We start from the raw sequence: 23,564 nt of genomic DNA on the forward strand, positions 1-23,564 counted from the left end.
GTCTCGCGGGTGGGTGAGCTACCCGCCGTTGTAAAGCTACTGATATCTTATTTGATTTCCCAGAGTACATAGCGAAAACCTCCCTCTAAGTTTCGCTTGCGGTGGTGCCGGATGTTCTGTCTCTTTCACTACGGCTGCGGCTACCAAGCGAAGGGTGTGTTGAAGACGGAATGGTGAATAAACGGCAGGTAACGTGCGCCAGGAGAGCCAGCAAACGAGCAGGGCATGACGGCAGCAGCAGCAGCAGCAGCAGCAGCAGTAGCCAAATGGTGCTGCCTGTGTGCTGATTAGCCAAGAGAACACCAATCATGATCCGCCGAAAGGGGCGTTCCAAAAGGGCCGAGTGTGTGTGGTGGTACACGGCCAGTCGTGTCTATGCCACGCACACACTACGCGCTCGGTGCAGTATATAACGGTTTCGGAGGGCTGCAAGCATACGAGAGTGAGAGAGAGCGCACTCTCTCTCTCTCTCTCACTCTCTCTCTCGCTCTCTCTCTCACACGCAGGCTTTCCTTCTCTTTCGTGATCGCTTGCTTTGCTCACGTCATATTATGTGCTGATGTATCTCCCTTTCGTTCCGGCGATAGCGCTTTTCTTTCTTTTTACCCTCGTAATCGAGATGGGGTCCTTTTTTTCTGCGTGAAGCTCCTGCTTGAGGGGAGAGCTGCAGTGGAGCCCCCCTTTCAACCATCGTGCTGTTTCCCGACCACCACCACAAACGCAGTGTTGCAGAAGGGCGTTACCCGGAGAGAAACACGGGAGCTTGCCGGGATCGAAGGATCGCTTACAGCTGGGGCCCGATAGTTGGCTCGGGCGAGTTGGTCCTGCTTTCCCCCGCGTTCTCGCAGCCCCATCCTTCCCTTTTTCACTCCGCTCCAACTTGCCTGCCGTGGCACGTTTAGCACACGGTGCGGATCAATATCACCGGGACCATGCGGTGCACATTGCACGAGCGCAAAAGGACACACATCGTCCGGCGGGGATAGTGACCCGGTGAAATTAGCCAACTAGCCCGACACCGACACACATCATCAGGCCCGCTCATAAAGGGAAATCGAGCAAGCGAAGGACAATTGCGGTCGTAATTCACCTCCCAAGGAGCCGGGAAATACGATACTGGCTAAATTTGCACCCATAGCATGCATGGTCCAAGCAAAGGGAGCTTTTTGTTGTTGTCTCGAACGAGTCCTGGTTGATTTTATAACACACGTTACGTAATAACTTGCCACTTTCGTTTTGCGTACAACAAATATTACCGTTTTATTTGTTCAATACGCGAAGGACAGGTTTGTTTTTTCATTAAGGAAACATATATTTCCGATTTATCATCAATTTCTAGAAGAGTTTAAAACTATCGTACCATTTGTATAATGTTATAGTTCATTTCACCAAGAAAAATACTCCTTTAAAACCTGATCCTTCTTCAGTAACCCCGTGCCATCTGATAAGGGTATTCAAGCAGTAAACCATTTATTACGCTTTATCCTTTTGTGCAATTACATCAACATGCGCAAATTGTGATATCGTACCAAAAGGCGCCCTGCTTGCTCGAACCGCTTGCAAAACGCCACCCCGTTGGTGAACAAAAACCCTACCCCAAAGCGGAATAATCCCATTCGCCGTGGAAAAGAACAACAGTCTTGCGGCACACAATCACACAACGCCACCGGTGGAAAGTAGTTACAGTATGCGAATTACTCAATCTTTTTGCAAAGTAGCTCTATTATTTAATACCGCTGCGCAGCGTGCTACATTTCGCCCCACCCGGGAAAGCTTCCAAAAAGCAGGACCAGTGCGCAACAAAGTGTACTCTCGGGTGCGCTTTCCCACACATACCGATTCATTGTTGCTCGACCAAGTGATGGAAACTGGCAGTGCGAGGGAGACCAAGCGAGAAAGGCCGCAAAAGGACTCGTTGCGAAGCACGACGGTATTCCATTTCTCAAACAGGGCGCGCTAGCAAAGCATCAGCTTCCGCGTGTCCTGACACTAGCATCACCATCTACGCACACAAATCCACCCGATTGTTGCAGCATATACTTCGCATTAGACAGCTCCAGTGGTCGCCATCGAGGTCCTGCACCCCGAGGGTCGAACCACTACCGCCGTATCACGTTTCCAGCGAGACCAGCCAGGCGCGGCAGGATACAGCCACAAAAAAAGTAAGAAAGAAAAGAAAGAGTATCATGTTGTTAGACTCTTCAGCCAATACTTCACTCGCACTCGAGTGAATCTACGCCCTGGAGCAGGGCGACTCGCAATGTTCGGTGCTATCGGTGCTGTTTCCCGTCGCACTCGAACCCGTCGGGTGTGGTTGTTTCGCAAAAAAGCAGTAGCAAGGACGAGTAGGCGACGATGGAGTCGCCTGGCAGAGCTTTTCCTGACGCAACACCTCGCCGCCTACTGCGGGGCCATCCTGTGCGGGTATATATAACAGTAGCGTGAGAATGCGCAGGAACAAGGGATCGTAGGGAAAACGGGCCTGTGAAGGAAGCGCATAGCGGTTCTCTCGATAGCGATCCGCAATGTAGTATGTAGCATGATACTATTTTAGCATATGTACGGTTATGGCTGGTGAGAACACTGAGCGGTATGGTACGAAATTCACCGAACCAAGAACCGCTGACAAAAGTGACGGAAATGAAAATGTTTTTTGGTAGTAAATTTCCACAAAACAGACGGAACATGAGCAAAAGCTTTATGAAAGCCTTAACTTTTCACCTAAACGCGAAACTGTTGTTTAACAAATGCTGTGATAACGGAATGTGTATCACATTGTTAGTCACACTCGTCTCAAATTGAGCTCATTTGTGCTGCATCCCCAAGCTATGATACTTATTTTTCATCACACCAACATTCTTGCGCTCAATTTGACTTCGGGCTCGGGTTTGGCAGTTATATACGAATGAGTAATGCCTGTCAAACCACCATAAAAAGGGACCAAACGGGGTGAGCCCGCTGTAGCGAGTTTGTGTGGAACAGGAAGCGTTCCTTCTCGGTGCAGGTTTCCCTCGGGAAGCAGCTACGTTGGGTTGCTTTTTCACACCAGGGAAAATGGATGCTCCACCTTCGAGCGTTGCTTTTCTCTTTTTTCGCTTCCCACCTTTTCCCCTTTTCCCTTCGTCCCCATAACGAGTGGCTGTGTGTATTTTATTTCGCTTTTCCGAATGCTGCGACGTGTAAGGGTGGATGCTGACACGAACACCGCGATGCCATGAACATGCATTAGTGTTCAGGTTGCGCCACGAACGAGGCGGTGTTGCTGGGGTTGATGGTGGAGCGCAACAAAAAAACCTTCGCCGCCCACGGTTGGTATGTATTTGTACGATAAGATTCCGGTGCTTCCTGTTTTTCACTGTGCCCGCTTCCTGGCACCAGGTTACCCCGTTTTGACCGTTTTTGCACTATTTTCGTTCCACTAAATCAACAGCGCATCGCCATGAGCTACCCACTTTCCGGGCAGTTGGGTTGTGGGTCCGTTGGTGGATTGGAGGGTGACGTATCGGTCGCTCGATACGATTTATTCGAGCTCCGTTGACCATAAGCCAGGACATTATGGTCAAAACCGCAATCGAAGCAGTGATACATGGTACTGCACATTGTAATTGCACCGTTCAAATAGTATGCCAAGGGTGTCGAACATGGGAATTGCTTTGGATGGTCTTAAAGACATGCGTTTACGAGCAGCTTTTGCTTTGCAAACTTTTACAAACTATTGAAATTGATCACATAATTGTTCACCTTTGTAGATATTTTTCAATTTGTATTGTATTGTATTTGTATTGTAATTTTCTAGTATTCTGCTTCAACTGTATCTAGTTTGACAATAAATCGAACATATAAATACAAGAGAAATATAGTTTTACTCCTACATTTTAGATGGTGTAACTATATCGTCTCTCATCTCACTCCGTCAATTGTGATTTGTTCAACAAATCAAGGTATTAGAGTATACTTTTAGTATGCAGCATTTATTCAAGATGCAGCATATAAATGTAAAACTTTGATTTAAGCCAATCAGACATATTCCTTCTGTTACAATTAGTGTTTTTTCTTACAAAATTTTTAAATAATATTCATTAGCTATTATAATTCAATCTCACAAATTCATTTAGCTATTTCCTGCGACCTAACGACCAAAGTATCAACCAAAAATATCGATGGATTTTCAAGCGCTTCCACCAAACCAAACTAATTTTGTCCGTGAATGATATTGCCTCGGGATTGAGAAACATCATCTTCTCGCAGTTAAAAATGAGTAATACCCAAGCGAGACAGGGCAGAAAATTGTCATCGTTCATCCTGCGCCATTGGCAGCCGCCTAGTAGTCACCCTTTCACGGGCGCCAACTCGGGCCCATCGTCCAAACGTGCTATCGAAACGGTGCCGGGCATCCGCCAACCAATCATTCTAAAATGTGTCATAACCCTTGCAGCCTGAGTTGGGAAGATTATTTTTAACCTTTCGCTTGTAATCTCGTCACCTTTTCCTCGTCAACGGCACCGACGGACCATAGAACCGGCCGGGGGCGCAGTCTCTCACTTTTGTATCGAATTTCAAAGTGTTTTCCCTCAAGTCAAGAACCACGACAGTACGACTGCACCACGTCGTGACATCTACTCTCTCCCAGGGTGGGGCCTAAGGGACTGGGACTGACGGACGTATGGTTCCCGATTTTGCTGCGAGCAGCCAGGAAGTGGGGAAGGAAATGCACGGGGCTTCAGCTCAACGCCTCACTTGGCCCGTTCCCGGATCCTGGATGATGTCGTGGATGCCCGAGTAAATGGATAGGTCAAAAGATCTCCAGCACGACAGCGCTTAGTCAGTTATCGTAAGGGCGACTTACTGTCACGGAAACGTAGCAGCAGGATAAGAAACATCTGTACGGATTTTCTCTCCTTATACTACCGTTTCTACTATCAAAAGCCACGGGCGCGTTGTATACCTTGCAATGTAATATCTATTAACGTACAAAATTATGAAGAAAAAAGACCTTTCAAGCAATAATAACTAATCTTTCATGTAATGAATCTTAACAATTCAAGCCATTGTAAAAAGAGTCATACAAGAACTACGCCAAGTAAATGATAGCGCAAAAATCATCGAAAAATTAAACAGTAATAATACAAATCACTAGCCGCAAAAACATCCAAATTTCCTGTACAAATTGGGACTCTCTGGAAAAGGTTTCAGCAGTCTTATAAGAATTTTATTTGGTCAAAATATGCTCCCAGCTTAATCCTGTCGAAATATCCATCATTCAAAGGCCATTTTGTAAGGACATGGTGATGATGAACTCTCTGCAAAGCCATCAACTATTAGCGCTAGCTACTGGGTTGTGTAGCAATGTGAAAAAAGTCAAGATGCCTCTTTATAAGATTCGTAGCATACTGGTTTGTACTGGACTTAGGACAATGGCCTGAAATGATTTGAATCTTATATTTATGTAATAATGGCCTTTTAAAGTAATTTACCTACATCTCCTTTTAGATACGCGTTATACAAAATTTTTTAATGTAGAATACCACATTTAATTGAACGACCACGTTGCAAAACCATCTATTAGAAGCGTTAGTGGGGTCAAACAAACAGTTTTCAAGAAAAAGGTACAAATGAAGCTTCATTGGCCAATTGCAAAGGCACGGTAATTTAAATTTCACCCCGCGACTACCGGGAACTGGTAGTCGAGTTCGTTCAACAATGTTTCATCGGCTAGTTTTTCCCCGAACCACGGTTACTCAAGCGCAACAGATCCCTTCCAATTCTGGAGCACCACTTACCAACGGCATCATCATGATCATCATCACTCACCAGCATCCATGTCGCCTGTGGAAGCGAGAGAAACCGAAGCTCCGACGCTTCACGGTTCGAAGTGGGACGTTCAAAGCCCGCTTCCGACACCCGCCAGCCAATCGATTTCGCTGTAGTGGCCATCGAGCGATTCCACCGAAAAACTACTCTCCGACCTTCCAGGTCCGGCAGCGAAACCGACCCAGCGTGGCCCAGCGCTTCAGTGGCGCGGTAATTTATGTTGACGCTCGGCTCCACGCAGCAGATGTAGCGAGTGCCATAGTTAACGGGGAGCCATGGTGCAATTCACCGTAGAAAGTGCTCAAGCCACATCATCGATAAGCTCTTCCCGGGCCGACAAACGGACCCAGACCGGTGAAGAAAACTCATCTCAGAAAAGATCTAGCTGCGAGGCAAGTAGTCGGCTGCAACCCCTATCGAAGCCCACAAATAACCCATTGGTTCCACTTCAGTTTGCTACATTGTTTGGACAGTGTTACGGGCGTAATAGCGGCAAGGCAACCGGATTCGCATTCATATCTTGCACGGTGGCGGCTGAAGAGCCTGAACCGGTTCCGGAGTGGTTGCTTCAGCTGAAATAATCCTTTTTAACTACTGTTTGCATGGCCTAACAATTTACGGTTGGTACTTGCGTGGAGCGCAAAGACCTGATGAAACAAAAATTCAGCTTGAACAGTTTGAAATACGAAGCATAAACTGTTCATTTGTTGTTCTCTTAAAGAATACAGCATTTTAACACTATAAACTATTTGCAATGATGGAGCACTCATGATAATAATATGACACCAATAAAACTTGTAACGATGATAATTATATTCAAAAAATTTACCGCTTTCTTCTACACACGGTTGAGAAGGACGAAGTTCATTTTTAATATATTATATATAAAAAGAATACAGGAAAGGGGAATAGAATCATATTGAAAACGAAATTGGTACACGGTTTAATTTATTTTATCTCTTCATATACGTCTTCAATTTTTACATTCCCAATAAACGGGGTTTCATTTCATCAACGAGCCATCTCTCATATAGTAAAAATGCTAAAAGCTCCATTCACTTTAATTAAAAAGGTGGATGAAGGTAATTTCACCTTGATTATCTCATATGCTAAAAATGCTACAATTCACCTTGATTAACAAATGAGTATAAATTTTTAAGTTCCCGTATGATCGCAAATTATGTGCGATATGAGTTTTATTAGTGCATATAGAAGTTATGAGTCCATTTATTCAAGTATATTGAGAATTTTTATTGCCTAAATAACGTACAATACAATATCCGTTTCCCATTGAACATGGGGCATTTGAACAGAAGAATACCATTCACGTAAGTTTCTCGGGCGAAGAAAGTATCACCTCATCGTTGTCAGAACTGGCAGCATCATCTTCCTCTTCCAGAACGAGTGGCTCATCGCAGGACATCTTTTCGTCCGACACGACAATTGGAACCACTTCCATTGCTTCCTCTTCACATGCACTGGCTCCTGTTACTGACATTGTTGGATCTAGCTTGTTTTGCAGCTCAACTATCGAGCGCATAAGCACGGTAAAATCTTTCTTTTTCGCTTCTAGCTTCCTCTCTAAGTCAGCCTTGTTCTCTTTTAGCTGATCTAGATTTTGTTTCAATGATTCCAGCTCTTGAACGGTGTTCATGCGGTCAGGTTGTTGGTTGATGATTTTGGCTAATACGTCGTACTCCATCCGGTTCTTGCGGATCTTTTTCGCAAGAACTAAATTCTGTTTACTTTGGACGATTTGTGTCTTTGCCGTTTCGATGCCAGCCTCAATAGTGTCTGAAATAGTAGCATAGTTTTTCACCTCCTGCTGCATGACACTCGCGTAGAAATCGGACTTTTTCATGTCGAATTCACATTGAGCTAACTGTGCTAGTAATCGATCGTATATTGGTTGGCTGAAAGTACATTCATCCGATGGTGAATTTCAAATCACAAAGAATAAGAAAAATACGCCAACTACCTGTTGTCTGAAGCATCATTAGAATTACACCATTTGATGAACGTTTTCAATAAATCGTTTATGCGCCTATCATCACCGGTACCATCGCCATCGATCTGAAGCCGGCGTTTAATAACTTCTTCTGCAAAATAACAAGAAACTATGAAAACAACTATTCACTATTAGATTTCATTGCATAAATTACCATCGGACATTCTTTAGTATGTCAATATATTAAAGAAATTTTAAAAACTTTTATGTTTAACCACGCAGCTAATCGCGCTTTGTTTACTTTATAAATGCTTTAGTTTAGCGTCAATCTCCCTTCGGAAACGTATACGTAGGTAAATATCATATTTGCTGATTGCTGTGATCATTTGCTTTATATTACGAGCAACATAACATAACAGGGAGGAAAACTATTTTTTTAATGTATCCTATTTATAATACTACATAAAATTATGTTCTATTATCAAAACTCGTCCTTCGTAACTGAAAATAATCTTGGCGAGTATTTTAGCTGATCATATAAACAGATTATTCTATGTCGATTGTCAACAGTAAGGTTAATATAGCATGAAGATATCGACTGGTTTAAGTTTTAAATTACATCTGCTCATTTTTCAACTTTTTATGTCTTTTGTTATTGATCCGATAATAATATTCTCTTTCCAAAGAAAAAAAAACTTGTGTCAAATGATATTTTATTGCTTTCATATTGATATAAATAAAATATATATATCCATAATGGATCAAAATACCGGCGTTAAATTTATCGTTCAAAACTCCGATTGGACAACAGCAATGGACCAACCTGAACTATTTTCTATAAACCTTGTTGATTGGCACGGAATACTTCGCTCAACATGAGTTGTATGATTACGTTTTTGGTTAGAGGAAATTATTCGCGCTTGTTGAGTCGCAGCTACGGATCAATGTCTAAAAAAGTACGTATCGAGTGATAGTGTAACCTAGGTGATACGCGATCGGTGAATAACTTGTGCCGATAAGCGATAAATGCACGGACACGATCCTAACCTCTTTTTACCCTTTTACATTCTCCGGTTTGTACGTCACGCTCCGTTTTTGGCCTGTGCGTTTGTTCCGTTCCGCTTTCCCGTTGCTTTGGGTGCGCTTGGCCGCCTGTTGGTCATATCCGGATACACTAACGTCTTTGCTGGTGCTTCACCCGACATCTACCCGCCGTGGCGTTACCACGGACACACTCGGTCCGTATGTGCTTCAAATTGTTCGTTCGCTTTACAGCAAGGCTTGGTTTTGGGTGTATACTCGTCGGAAGGCCAAGATGACGTGAAATTTACGCCATACGCTCAGAAGTACAACGAATCAACGGCCGGAAAGTTGCTTCAGCAAATTAATATGTAAGTATCAAAGACATTTGCACAACCGAACATTAGTTTTTGTCGGCTAAAGCTTACGTTTTCATGATCTTTCACCTGAAGCACGTCTTTGTCATGTCTGTCCTTCTCTTGCTATGTTTCATTTACAATTTCCGCCTACTATATGAATTCCAAACAGTTCCAAAACATCCGTCCAACCACTTATGAAGTAGTTTCATTCCCCCAGGTATCATATATCATTACAAAACATTGGCTGGTTTCAAATCAGTTTTTCCGTTCCTATGGTTAAACGACCGTTGCCATTTACTGCACAACAATCATCCAATTCAAAAGAGAATCTCTCTTATAAGAGCCTTTTTTTAACTGGAGCTATTCTGCTAGCATAAGCTCCCAGAAGTGCCATCAATTCACAGAACAAAAGGCGACTCTCTTGATGTTCCTCTGGTTCTCCGGGGACTGGTTTACCGTATGTTCCATGGCGCAGAATTTATTGTTTAGGCTCCTTTTTTGCTGCTACAGATTGTAGTACTTTTTGCCAGACCTCTAGCGAATTGTGCGACCGATGCAACGTTTAAAAACGTAATCACATTTTGCTATCAGGCTTTGAAAGCGCACATCACTCACGGATGCTGTTGGCGCGCGATATCTAATCTCGTTTACCTCAATTGTCTGCAGATGATAAGAGCGGTTTCCAATGCGCGGTATTAAGAGCGAGCTTAAATGGAGAATTATTGTACTCTTATTACCTTACACCATGATAAGGGAACAATTTGAAGGAATGTTTTAGCAAGAAAGTATGCCCCAACTCAGTATCGTTCCAGACTGGTTACATTTTCGTTTTGGGGAAATGGCAGCGTATTCTAACTGAACGTTTTCATCACCAAAACCTCGGCGTGTTCGAGTGTAGATGACGATGGGGACAAGAGAAGAGAAACTAGAAGAACCAGATGCATCGCATATCGATCGCCAGGCGCATATGCCGGGCCGGGGTCAGACCTAAAAATAGTTTGCTTACCCCAACCAGCAAACCTGGTCGTTATTGTCACTCGTATTCCATTCCGTTTGTGTTCGTTATCATATGCACCGTCGCGACACACCAACGAAAAAAGCACATGCTTTCATGGTCCTACATAATCAGCTGGTGTTAGTAACGGGGAATAAACACGACCCTTCCATCCTTTCATGCTCAGTTGCTAATGCTGCTGGCCGGTTCATATCGATAATACCGCTTAAAAATGGTCTCTTCCTAAAGCGGCACGTTTTCTGTTTTCCTTTCCACCCTTTTGCCCGGGGGCACACTACTACTTTTTTGCTGTCCCATCCGAGTAAGTCGGATCTTCCAACACCGGTAGCCTTTTGAAAAGTCACAGTTGAAGGACAGTTCGTGACTTGCTGGAAAATTGCGAAAACCGGCAACAACAAAGTGGGGTTTCAATTTCGAAACGAGGACATTGCGCGGCTTTTTTTGTTGCTCCTATTGGATATTGTGCGATTAACGAAAGTACAAAGACTATCGTTTTCGGAAAATTTCTCTCATGGCGCCTCGAAAGCATAAATTAATTTTTGCACTTGTCTGCTCTCATTCGCGACGTGTACGATTGTGTACATTTTTAAAGAGCGCTGTACATTATAAATTACAATAAAAACCACATTTGCAGTGGAAGATCTGCATTATGGTTGCGAATCGATTATTATCTGCATGCATAAAAATGGAAATTCAATGCTGGATTATGGTCGCATGTGTATTGTTCCTTGCTGAAAGGGCTCGGGGGCTTTTGGAAGCAGTTCAAGCCATTACCTAAATCACAATAGGTGCAGCTATAGCACGGGAGCGAATAAAACCTTGAGGTCACCAACAAACAGACGAAACCACCGCTGTCGAGCATTGGGAGAAAAGGATACTGTAAATTCATTTATAATCTACTTGACCTCTTTCACACTGGATCCTTCTGGCAGAGTCGTTCCTTCGTGGTGAATGATGTGTGACTCACAACAAGGGAATCATCGAGATATTCGCTCATTTGGTAGATTGCCATTTATGTTAATTCGATTTAATTCTCAACAATATGTTTCTGGAATGTTTTTCTGATCCTTTGTTCCATATGCCAACATGTGCGATATATGTTATCGTATCAAGGCATAGCATTATCTTTCGTTCACCTTTGGATGTTGCCTCGAGTTTTTACCTTATATGATCGCAATACTATTTTAATTTTTTGATTGTATATCTCCTTCTATATGTAGTTTCTCTCATACATTTCTATGTTGGACATACAATATCAGATAATTTGTTCACATGCTTTGCTTTCATGGATTTTGTTTATTGTTGTGTTGCAGGTTTTCTTTTTCGTTATCACTATTCCTACTATTTTGTATTTTTGTATCGAACTATTAAATGAATCCTTCAAATCTTTATGTATATCAACGCAACAAGAATCCTGGATCCTGTTTTATTACAACATAACTAATTTAAAAACAAAAAATATATATGCACAATTTCAATACGCTTGCATCTAATGTAGTCGTAATTTTTTGAAAATTTAAACGTTCAAAAACATAAGTCAGCACTGTTATTACAACGGAACAAGTATTGTTAAACAAAATTTAAAACCTTTTTGACCCTTTGCAATAGTATCAAATAAAAATTGCTCCTTTGCTAAGAACCTAACAGTGGAACACTGGATGAAATGCTGCAATTGAATGCAGAATTTACGAAAAAGCGAAAATATTAACATCTTGAGCTTTGCACTGCTATATCTATTCCTTTTTATAATAGCTATCCCCCTATCTATCCTACCACAATTTTCCCTCGTGATGAACAGAATTATATTTAAAAAATAATAAAAGGAACTTAAAATATCGAAAATAATTGCGACCTTCGGATATACTTGGATATAAATCCCTAGTCACACCACCACTAGTATGACTCTGTAAATTCTTCGACGATAGGTGATATTAAGTAACAATATTTTCTGCCATCAAATTGAAATCAAAATGAATTTCGGGAAGTATGAGAATTTTTAAACGCAACTCCTTTGGGTCATTTTTGAATGTATTATTTGGCTTCGGTTCCCATAGTAACCTGATGAATTCGTACACATTAGGATCCCTCTTGGAGGTCGATTGGAACTTAATTTGTCTCTCCTTTAGTAGAATCACTCGAGATCACCCATCTCTTTTTGCCACACGTTTCCCTGATATCCTTCTCCAATATGAAACACCTTAAAACAACGGATATATGCAAGCTCAATTTTCGTATTTTCGCATTGTGTTTTCGTTTCAGATCCACTGTTATGTTCTAAGCCTCCCAAAGTACTTCAGTGCGTGAATTTAGAAACGATTGAAAAATTGTGTGAACTTATGCCTTATTTAAATTTGAAAATTACCTTTGCTTGCTCCTTAAGGGGATGATAAATTAAACTACGCCTGCGAATACCGTAGTGAATAGTGTTGAAATGAACATTCATGTCATAAACACATAAGAAAGTTTTCGTTAAAAAAAGACGAATCATGGTTTAAGTAGAGTGCTTCACCAGTTCTGGTTGGGAATTTATTTTCTCAACCCATTAATTGGATCAGTGTTTTAAATTTGTAAATTAAGCGAAATAGGATACGTATCAAAGCTTTGAATCACTCAGTTGTTGTACGAATTAGTTTTCTCTATTAATTACATCAAGAACTTTCTCATGATCTGCCGCTAGTAGTTATTGGATGAAGTGATCGCAAAGGCAGCGGTGATTAATAGTGGCCGTACCAATATCCTTGCGCCTTGCATAGTGAATAGAGTTTATTTTCTGTTTAGTGACTGAAGAGAAATGATATAAGAAGCAAGATAACCGCAACATTCCCAGGGCAAGATATCCGATGAGTGGTTGTATTCCTTGCTGGGTGGTGTAACATCAACCGCGCGCAACCGTTACCAACGATCCGACAACGATGTCCTCTGGAACGGGTGGCGGTGCGAGTAGTAGTGCCGGTGGCGGTGGCGGAGCTGGCGCCGGCAGTAGCAGCAGCGGGAGTAGTAGCAGCAAAAAACGCCTCACCACACTAAACGGCATCCCGACGAGTGTCGACGATAAGACGAACGACTTTCTCTGTCCCATCTGCTTCGACATCATCAGCGAGGCGTACATCACGCGGTGCGGCCACACGTTCTGTCACCAATGCATCGCCCGTTCGATCGACGTCGCGAAAAAGTGCCCCAAGTGCAACTATCCGCTGGCGTCCCACGAGCACATTGTGCCGAACTTTCTGCTGAACGAGCTCATCACCAAGCACCGAATGAAGAGCGGTGGTGCTGGTGGTGGCCTCCTGCATCGGCACAAGTCCCTGCCCGGTGATAACTCTCCCCAGTTGCATTCGGGTGGTGCGAGTGGTGGTGGCGATGCCGGCGGTGAAGGCGATACTTTGAAGCACTTTCTGGCGACGGAGTCGAAGAAGTTGTCCCTCTCGGACGTGAACGTGATGCTGGAGATCCTGACCCAACGCAAGACGCTGCTCGAAGCGGAATCGTGCGCTGCCCAAAACCGACTGCTGCACGAGTTTCTCAAACACCTGCTGAAGCAAAAGGAGCAACAGCAGCTGCAGATTGCGAACGAGATTTCGCTGATCCGCAGCGATCTGGTGGACGTCGAGAAGGTCCTGAAGGACGTGCAGAAAAGCTGCCCGACGGTGGCCGAGGTGGAGCAAAGCGTGCGCGACGAAAAGGATGAGAATGTGGTCGCGATCAAGCGCGAGATCATACAGATAATCGATACGATCGATAACATTGCGGTTCCATCCAACCGCTCGCTCATCGATGACACGTGTTCGAATATGACGGAATCTTACGAAGGATTCAACTTGCACGGACCACGCAGAGGGCATGCAGGAGAATCCGGCTCCGGGGGGTCGATGTCCTCCACGTCGTCATCGTTTCTGGCCCGAAAACAGCGAATGTATCAGCATTTCGATGACTTTGTCCAATGCTACTTTGCGGCACGTAGCGAAGATCTGTACTTCGCAAAGGATCGCTCATGTAGCTCCGACTCGCTGGGAGTTGGGGAGAGATCTACCTCAAGTGGTGCTAGCATTGGCACGGGAACGGCGGGAGCTGGCGGCGTCAGTCTTTCAAGCAGTAGAGCAACGGGACCAGCTCCGATGGCCACGACCTCAAATGCTTCCAGTCAGTCAACGCTTGATACCACACGATCGAGCGGGCGTTCGTCGCTTGACACATTCCGGGAGAGCCTGATCAAGTTCTCAAAGTACAGTGCATTGCGTCCGCTTGCGACGCTTAATTATTCGAACGACACCAACTATGTGTCTACGATCGTTTCAAGCATCGAGTTCGATAAGGATAGCGAATATTTCGCGATCGCGGGTGTTACGAAAAGGATCAAAATATTCGACTATTACACCGCGATCCGGGACGCGGCAGTGGACATTAACTATCCGATCAACGAGATGACTTGCAACAGCAAGATATCATGCGTCATCTGGAACAGCTACTTCAAGCAGGTGCTTGCCTCTAGCGACTACGAGGGTATTGTTACGATCTGGGACGTTCTAACGCGCACTCGGACGAAAACGTTTGAAGAGCACGACAAGCGGTGCTGGTGCGTGGATTTCAACGAAGTCGACACGCGCCTATTGGCGTCCGGTTCCGATGATGCCCGGGTGAAGCTGTGGTCACTGAACGTGGATCATTCCGTGGCCACGATCGAGGCTCGTGCAAACGTATGTTGCGTCAAATTCAACCCAAAAAGCTCCTGTCATCTGGCATTCGGGACGGCGGACCACTGCGTCAATTATTACGATCTGCGCAATCTGAAGCAACCGCTGTGCCTTTTCAAAGGACATCGGAAGGCGGTTTCGTATGTAAAGTTTCTCAATACGGAAGAAATCGTGTCGGCAAGCACGGACGGTCAGCTGAAGCTGTGGAACATTAATTCTCCGCCGTTTTGCTTGCGCTCGTTCACCGGGCACATAAACGAGAAGAACTTTGCCGGACTGGCGACCAACAGCGATTATCTCGCGTGTGGCAGCGAGGATAATTCTCTGTGCGTGTACTACAAAGGTCTTTCGAAGCAGCTGTTCAATCTTAAATTTTCGAGCTCCAACAGCGGTGCAAACGGTACAGGAAGCAGTAGCGCCAGCGGTAGTGGTGGTGGTGGTGGCGGTAGTGGCATCGGTTCCAGCAGCTCCCGGACAAGCGGTCTACTGTCGGCAGATATGGAACGCAGCAATTCCGAAGGAAACGAATTCGTGTCGGCGGTGTGCTGGCGAAAGCAAAGTAACATCATCATTGCCGGGAATAGCGAGGGTGTAATTAAGATCCTCGAAATAGTGTAGCATGTACATTAGTCCAAAGGCTGCCTCATATGTGAACACAACACCTAGACTAGATGAGGGTAGGGTTTGTTGAATCATTCATTAATGTGTTGAAGAGCTACTGATCGTTGTTTAAAATGCTAGGATAAGCTGTGGTATAGAGACGGAAAAAAGAAGATTTATATACGCTAAATCGTTTACAAACCATAATCCTTTTGAATTCACCCTTGCGACGAAAGAGCTCCATGTTCCTTTAATTTAACGTCATTGTGCACAAAAAATGAGTATGGGAAATACGGCGGGTGAGTTTAAATATGAGACGATGTTAGCTTACCTTCTGCCAGCATACTTCTCAGAACGTAGTAGTTAAAAACAAGACTAGAGAGCCTAGCAATAGGTATGCAAAGACTGTTCCCTGTAGTAATTTCAAGAACAAAGCACAAGTATGCAACCTCGGATTGAATCGTGGTACAAGCATATGAAGCCATAATTAAGCTTCGACGAATGAATAGATAGCCCTAAAATTAATATCTGTGAATTTAAACAATTAATTATCATATTTTTTTAATTATTCATAGCAACGCACAAGATCAGACCTATGGCGAAATAACATGTAATCTTACCGCAAAGGGACTCTCTAGACAAAGATCCTCTCGAGTTCAAAAAATGTCGTATAGCTTGTTTGTATAGTTTCTATAAAAACTAATAATTCTGCAATATGTTAGCAAAACAATCCCATTTTTTCTCTAATATTCGCCGAAAAAAAAAGAAATATACTAAAGACAGTTCAAGTAGCCTGCATCAGTGTGCAGTCGTTATTGGTCTTTACGATGAGGGATCTCTTTTCCATCCATCACCTACTTCTATTGCTTTTTATTTTCTTGCTAATGTTCGTTAAATGTAATAAAAATAAAAAATCGTCCAAAATGCGCGGAAGTAGAGGTGCCAATACATTCATTTTCTAGGAAGGAAAATATCGTAAAAAATAATTATTGTTGCTTGAGAGTATCATAAGAAGAGTAGCAGAGAACCCCATATTTTTATAAGAAAGTGTTAGAGAACATATTACGAATTGCATATTGGAAAGACTTACAAAGACGATCGACATATAGTGTGATCGATATAAAAGTGTGTAAGAAAACACCAGTGTATAAACACATATAGAATTGTAGCGCGATAGATGTGCTTTGAATTAGATTTTAGAGCAGCACTTTGTTACAATGTTTCGTCCACTGGAGTTAAAATCCAACTGACTATCTATTGAAGATCGTGGTTTTTTTATCGGAAGAAAAACAAACCAGAATAAACATAATCCGTTACAATCTCTTTCGTACAACATTGCATTTATGTCCAGTTGCATTGTGTCCAATTAGAAAATGTTGGGCTAATTTTGAGCTACATATTGTATTCATATATGTTAACTATTTTACTGAACAAAATTCTGCATCTATTTCATTGCTTACCTGCATCTACTCTTCATAGTTGTGGCCCGCTGAAGGCTGGACAGACGCGAATTTTTTGGGAACTTGGCAAGTATCCAGCGGTAGCCGTCACCGGGTTAGGTGATGCCTCGAAATGGGACGAACTGGACGAGATCGATGGAGCGAAAGAAAATGTTCGCATTGCGGCCGCTGCCGGTGTGCGCGCCCTGACCGCGAACAAGATCTCGGAAATAGCGGTAGAGGATATGGAGCACGCGCAGCAAGCCGCCGAGGGCGCCACGCTGGCCAACTACAAGTTTCAGGTATTCAAGAGCAAGGAAAAACAATCTGCGCTTCCCACGCTGTCCTTTGCCGATGAAGCGAGCGGAAATGCCGACTGGAATCGTGGTGTCATCATTGCCGAAGCACAAAATTGGGCCCGTGTGTATGTTGCAATTTAGATATGAGATGCCTTTGTCGGTTTTTAGCGCATTGTGATTGATAATTTAATGATTCACCCATTCGCAGATTGATGGAGACCCCTGCCAATCATATGACACCCAGCAAGTTTGCCGAGACTGTGAAGGAGCGATTAAGTGCCGCAAACGTCGAGGTGCTGGTGCACGACGAGGCGTGGGCTAAGGAGAAGAAAATGGGATCGTTCCTTTCTGTTACGAATGGTTCGGACGAGCCAGCTCGTTTCCTCGAGCTAACGTACCGCGGATCGCAGGACGAACAATGCGTAGCACTAGTGGGCAAGGGAATCACTTTCGATTCCGGTGGTATTAGCCTGAAACCGTCGGCCAACATGGACCAAATGCGTGCCGATATGGGTGGAGCAGCCAACGTTGTATCGACAATACTGGCTTTGGCGCAACTGAAGGCGCCGGTGCACGTGAAGGGATTTGTGCCGTTGTGCGAAAATATGCCCAGCGGCACGGCCACCAAACCGGGCGATGTAGTGTTTGCTATGAATGGTAAGAGTATCTGCGTGGACAATACGGATGCCGAAGGGCGACTCATACTGGCTGATGCGCTGTGTTACGCATCAACGTAAGTAAGGCTATGTTTTGGATCAAGATATAATTTTTATTCAAAGCGCTTTTCTCTCGGTAGGTTCAATCCAAAGTTTATTCTGGATATCGCCACACTAACCGGTGCTATTAAGGTCGCGCTCGGAGACTGCGTTTCAGGAGTGTTCTCCAGCAACGAGCAGTTATGGAAGACAATCCACGAGGCGGGTTCGCAAACCGGCGATCGCGTATGGCGCATGCCGCTGTTCAAGCACTACACCGATCAGATGTGCGATCACAATGGTTATGATTTAAACAATCTTGGAAAAGGCAAGGGAGGCGGATCGTGCACAGCCGCTGCTTTTCTGCGTGAATTCGTGCCGAAAAATACACCCTGGTTGCACGTGGACATCGCCGGGGTCATGGGAGACTGTAGCGATCAAAGCTACACCGGCGCGAAGGGCATGACGGGACGTCCAATGCGCACGCTCGTAGAATTCGTCACTAAAGCAAGTAAAGCCTAAATGCAACGCAGAACAACTTCTTACATAAATCGTTGCGATACAAAATGTCATCGTAAAATGCCAGTGACCGAAGAGAATTCGGAGCAGCTTTCATACAGCAAGCATTTTTCGTACCAACCACTGCTGCGAGAAAGTATTTAGTCAGTTTTATGTTTTGCCATCGCGGAGTGTTGCATCACCTTACAGCATTAGAGACTGTCGTAGAATTGAAGCTAAAAGAACGCATTTTCCAGCATGTAAAATGAAGAGGAAGGAATACTTTCGAACGTTGAGAGTTCCCTATTCATAGGAGTAGCGTAAGCATTCTTATTATTTGTTATTTTTTTGGAAAAGGTTGTTGGTTAATAAATAGCAAATGCATAATAATTTTATTGATTTTATTTTTCGTCTTTACATGCTCGCTAACCTTTGTGATAAGTGTTAACGTTGAAACACGCTTTCAACGGTCTTCCAACGGGTGTTGGAAGCCAAAAGAGAAGCCATTGCAATAACTAGTTCTATGCACGACAGCTTTACTGTCGGACAGTGAATCGGGCAAATTAAAATGTTGCAATGGCGTTGATCCGTTCACCGAAAAGGAAAAAAAAATGTGTTTTTTTTGTGGAAAAAAAATGTGGCGACGGCGTTTTACCGCGATCCCTTGCGGTTTTAACCGCTAAGCGAGGGTAGCACCAGTTTAATCGTTGTTTTTTGGTATCGTTTTAAGAATTGACTGTTCGCATATATGCGTTTAATATATAATTATAAATGTTTAGAGGGAAAATAGGGCACAAATATGTTTAATTTGTTGCATAGCATTGCTTTTTTGCTCTTGGCGGGAACATTGTTATTATTATGTTGCTGTCATTCGTTTCGCGCCAGCATAACGATCGTTGCTGTGGCAGTTAATGTTTATGATTTGTTTATGTTGTTTACATACCGTCGTCACGGAAACGGTCCGCATTCACCGCTTAACACGAGAAGTTTAAAGTGAAAAAGTTGAAACATTATTTTTCTAACCTTTACCTGTTTTTGCAAATATGATGGGGAGCAATTTTGTATCCGTTTTTAAACTAGATGGCGTACCCATCCTACCGCCCGTGGTAAGTTTGAATTACTTACTTTGGTAACTGCATTCTCATGGGCATATCGAATGCTATTCCCAGATGAACGACGAGGTTCGCGCATTGGCAGCTATGTATCGGCAAAAGGCAATCGAAATTGAGAAACGACTGGAAGAACGAAGGAGAGCTTCGCTCGATACGAAAACTGGTCCCAAGGAGATCCAAAAAGTTAGTTCTCCAGAAACGGAACAAGCTACAGTGGACGTAAATAATGCTACTGAAATGTTACTACTAAAGCGTACCGCTGACCCGGCAATATCAGAGGACCCATTAGGTATGCCACACATGACATTAGACATAGGATCTGTACTGAAGGAGAATGAAAAACTTGATCTTTCGATCGTCAACTCACCTGCTGTGTTGCAATTAAAAGAGTTATGTGGCGATGTACGAACTGAATCCTCTCAACAATCGCCAATAGATACAATGAATGATAGAGGGAGCATATGTAAAGGACCATTGAATCCTGTTTTGGAAAAATCTGTAAACAAAGCGTCTAGTTCTGTCGAGGATCGAATCGATTGGCAATCCATGACTAGAACGGTTACTCCCACTTCAGAAGAGTCATTGCCATGGCTACCACTGGTGCGCTGTAATACATATAATCTGGAAAAGCCTAGCTTAGATTTAACAACTCTGCAAGAAACGAACCATTCCACGCCCATTGATCATGCCAAAGCGCCTGCTGGAAAACAAAACATGGCAGTTCGCAGTTTAGCTACAAATAGTCCTGGTTACAAAGCCGTTGACGGTAAATCTTCTGAAGGGTTGCAAAACGCCATCGACCCAGTCTACAAAGAAACTACATCTCGTCATGAAACGGTGAAAGAAGAGAAATCCAAAATGAAGATGAGGAATGTACCCTTGAATCGTAAAACCAGCTCCCCTAAGATCAGCCGTTCATCTACTGGGTCCGACATCGAATCGTATCAAGCCCTCAAAAGATTCGCGGATTCTTTGACCAGTAAAGAATTGAAAAAACTGATGAAGCGTCAGGAAGCAGAACGACTGTTATTAGACAAAAGGTTTCGGGAAAAAGCACAGGAGCTGACGGCCCTTTGTAAACCTTTTATTACAACGAACGGAAAAAGCCCTAGCTCGAATGGGTTGCTATCCAGTCGAACCAAAACGCCGGAATTGAATCCAGCATCTAGTGTTAGTCAACTGTCGCTATGTGATATATCGTACGATTCGTGTACCGATACAGACGAAGCTGCTTATCATACGTGTCACGCCAACGGAACGTCGGAAGAAAATGTGAACAACACACTTGAGGAAATGACTACGCCACGTGATGCATCGAATTCTGCTGAAACGATTGATGTTTATCCTACCTTGATTAGAAGCAAGGAGCAAGATGCTAACGGAAATGATGATATTACTTTGCTGCCGCATCGCATGGTGGAGCTGCAACAATACAGGGCAGCAACGATCATTAATGCGCATGTGCGAGGATATCTCACCCGACGTCTTTTCAAAACGGAAGAAGTGCAGAGCATTAAAAGTACGATCGTCGATATCGTGTGCTATATCATGAGTTCTGGTGAAAAGAAGAAGGTTGATGAGAGCAAAGCTTCTATCCATCGTAGTGCTGGAAAGGATATCGCCTTCTGCTTAGACTTACTGCACGATATTTTTGTCACCTTTACGACTGAGCAACGTATGCAAATGATCCACCGTGATCGCTGTATAAAGCAAAAATTATTGCTATCAAGCTCCAAAAGTTGAACACATGATCATTAAAGCCAAATGTAATCAATATCTCGCCTAGTAATTATGTTAAAAATGAAATCATTCGCTGAATTTATTGCTACTACTGTTTTCCTGTATTTTAGGCTTTAAGTGAAAAGTCTCGATTTTTTGGCATTTCTCTTATAACGCAGAAGAATCTATAATTGCAAAATAAATATATTCGTCAAAAGTACATTTGTTGCGAACTCGAACTTCATGCAAAGCTCCAGCTATTCAGTGGCTTTTAAAGTTATTACTTACTCTTTACGAAAACGGCTAAGTAGTTTAGTTTTAGAGAAATAGAATGAACCGGAACTGCACACTTTTTACGATTATTCATTTTCATTTTATTTTTCCATTTCTTCGCACTTAGGTTACGAGCAGTGAAACATTGGTTCTATTTTCCATTCGCAGCGCATTCTTAGTTATCTAAGGGAACGTCCTAAAGATGTCAACGGACGGATTACAATGGGAGAGCTACATTGGAACAGTGGAAAATGTTTGTGAAGCCTACTGGAAGATTTTGGCCTTCGAATGTTAACGACAAGTGTAATCCATCCGCTGTTGGGTGGTAGACTGATGACAAAGCGAGCACACATTTTACAAACGATAGCCAATGCCAAGGCATCGTCTCGGTTGAATAATTCTTCTACCGTTCAACATAGACAATTTCCTATACAAGTTTTACATTAAAACGAAATAAAGTGCATCCTCTGTGGCGCTAAGCAGCTCCGGGGGACGCACGGTGTTTTTTACACCATAATTACACTCTCGAAGGGACTGGGGAGCGGTGGAGATAACAAATAGGGACGATTTTTTGGCGTAAGTGGTCAATGTAGAATTTTCTGAGTTGTGCCAAACGAGTTGGTATTGGTGAGTATTAGTTTCGAAACTAACGAACGACGCCTGCTAAATGAGGGCTTATCGATTTTGCTGTTGTTATCGCGGGCCTGGGTAGGCTTGGGGATATTTTAAAAGGGAACCATTTATCGCTGCATTTTCGGTACTAGTTGCCTTCCTTTTGCCTTAACTTCTTTCCTAACAGTGTTATCGCCAACGGATGACGTGTGCCAACGGCCTTAACCATGTAACAACGGTAGACGAAGAGGTAGTCGAGCTGGATCGTTGTTGGATGGATCCGATTGCGAAAAGTGCCAACCGGAATACCACCGTCCATAACCTTTCTCAGGTTAGTGGACCGCTGTGGAATTCACCCACACTGCCACGCCCACGACCTCTACCGCGGCCACGACCTCTACCGCGTCCCCTGCCCCGCCCGCGTCACCTTCGACCGTCTCCCATACCCACTAGATCTGAAAAGAAAAACGCATACAGGAACAAGACTGTCATTAATTCCGTTCAATGATTATAAGCGTGCAGTTGCTTAAGGACCGATCCGGACAGTTGGCTCACCTATATTGCTGGCTGTTTTTTCCAGGTACGCTAACGGTCCCTGGAGGTTCGGGCCGGCACCTTGCGGAAATCCTGGACCGGATCCCGTTTGCCCTACACCGCGGGGAATACCGCCCTGCTGGAAGAGTTGCGCGTTAGCCGCACCCATTGGAATCGATTGTTGCATTTGTTGTTGCATCTGTTGTTGCTGCACTTGCATGTGTTGCATTTGTTGCTGCTGATGCTGGTTTTGCATCTGCGGTACCTATCATTCACAACAGTACATCAACAAACCAGTGATTTGGTAATCCCGTTAATGTGTACTTTACCTGCATAGCCATATTCATTCCACCGCCAGCCATTAGTCCAGCCGGAGCTCCCGGTGCGCCGCCCGCCAGGTTGCCTCGCATATCGGGAGGCATGGACTGAATCGGCTTATTGAAATTCTGCTGGTCCGAGAGCAGCTGTTTCCAAGATTCTATCTTTTCGTAGTGCTTCCGAATCAGTTCGTCTTTGCGGCCTATTTCTTGTTTCAGGTCAAAGTTTTCCTCTTTCAGCAGCAAATCAGGTTTGAGGGCCGATAGAAGGAAGCGTTTTTGCAGAAAGAATGCTTCCATCTGGCGTGCGAGGTCGATGAACTTAAGAGTCGTTTGATCAACCTCCACTTTGATTTCATCCTTATCGATACCGGTAGCCGATTCTTCCTTAGTTAACGCGTGAATACACGACTGCAAGTAGCCAAAAGATTGCCGATTCGATTGTATTTAGGAATAAGGGAAGCATAGGATAAGTTTGGTACATTCCGCTAACAAACGACTAACCTGAAACGCCTCTTCCAGTTCGTCCACTAAATTACCGCTAACGTTGGAAGAAGATGCCATTTCTGCGACCTGGCAATGGTCAGGTCGAGATGAACTAAATACTCACAACCAATTCGTA

At 43.8% G+C, this 23,564-nt stretch overlaps 5 protein-coding genes across 5 annotated transcripts; 3 read left to right on the forward strand and 2 right to left on the reverse strand.

Annotated features, from left to right (window-relative positions):
• Positions 1-7,052: 7,052 nt before the first annotated feature.
• On the reverse strand, positions 7,053-7,983 carry LOC128720259 (THO complex subunit 7 homolog). Its single transcript, XM_053813919.1, has 3 exons — positions 7,974-7,983; positions 7,790-7,910; positions 7,053-7,724 (listed from the first exon to the last, which is right to left on the reverse strand). Exons 1-3 carry the CDS (start codon positions 7,981-7,983, stop codon positions 7,136-7,138), a joined length of 720 nt encoding a protein of 239 aa, XP_053669894.1. The 3' UTR covers positions 7,053-7,135.
• Positions 7,984-8,670: 687 nt separating this feature from the next.
• On the forward strand, positions 8,671-18,765 carry LOC128720212 (cytosol aminopeptidase-like). Its single transcript, XM_053813871.1, has 5 exons — positions 8,671-8,715; positions 9,035-9,150; positions 16,924-17,307; positions 17,391-17,915; positions 17,979-18,765. Exons 1-5 carry the CDS (start codon positions 8,704-8,706, stop codon positions 18,397-18,399), a joined length of 1,458 nt encoding a protein of 485 aa, XP_053669846.1. The 5' UTR covers positions 8,671-8,703; the 3' UTR covers positions 18,400-18,765.
• Positions 13,066-15,602, forward strand: LOC128720211 (E3 ubiquitin-protein ligase COP1-like). Its single transcript, XM_053813870.1, has one exon. It carries the CDS (start codon positions 13,066-13,068, stop codon positions 15,460-15,462), a length of 2,397 nt encoding a protein of 798 aa, XP_053669845.1. The 3' UTR covers positions 15,463-15,602.
• A 656-nt stretch (positions 18,766-19,421) lies between the features above and the next one.
• Positions 19,422-21,230, forward strand: LOC128720899 (uncharacterized). Its single transcript, XM_053814602.1, has 3 exons — positions 19,422-19,481; positions 19,545-19,776; positions 19,996-21,230. Exons 1-3 carry the CDS (start codon positions 19,422-19,424, stop codon positions 21,228-21,230), a joined length of 1,527 nt encoding a protein of 508 aa, XP_053670577.1.
• A 1,284-nt stretch (positions 21,231-22,514) lies between these two features.
• On the reverse strand, positions 22,515-23,506 carry LOC128720431 (mediator of RNA polymerase II transcription subunit 28). Its single transcript, XM_053814101.1, has 4 exons — positions 23,447-23,506; positions 22,955-23,353; positions 22,647-22,890; positions 22,515-22,546 (listed from the first exon to the last, which is right to left on the reverse strand). The coding sequence occupies exons 1-4, from the start codon at positions 23,504-23,506 to the stop codon at positions 22,515-22,517; spliced, it is 735 nt and encodes a 244-aa protein (XP_053670076.1).
• Between the last annotated feature and the right edge of the window lie 58 nt (positions 23,507-23,564).

This window comes from Anopheles nili, chromosome 2 (assembly GCF_943737925.1).
Source record: "Anopheles nili chromosome 2, idAnoNiliSN_F5_01, whole genome shotgun sequence".
NCBI classification, from domain to species: domain Eukaryota; kingdom Metazoa; phylum Arthropoda; class Insecta; order Diptera; family Culicidae; genus Anopheles; species Anopheles nili.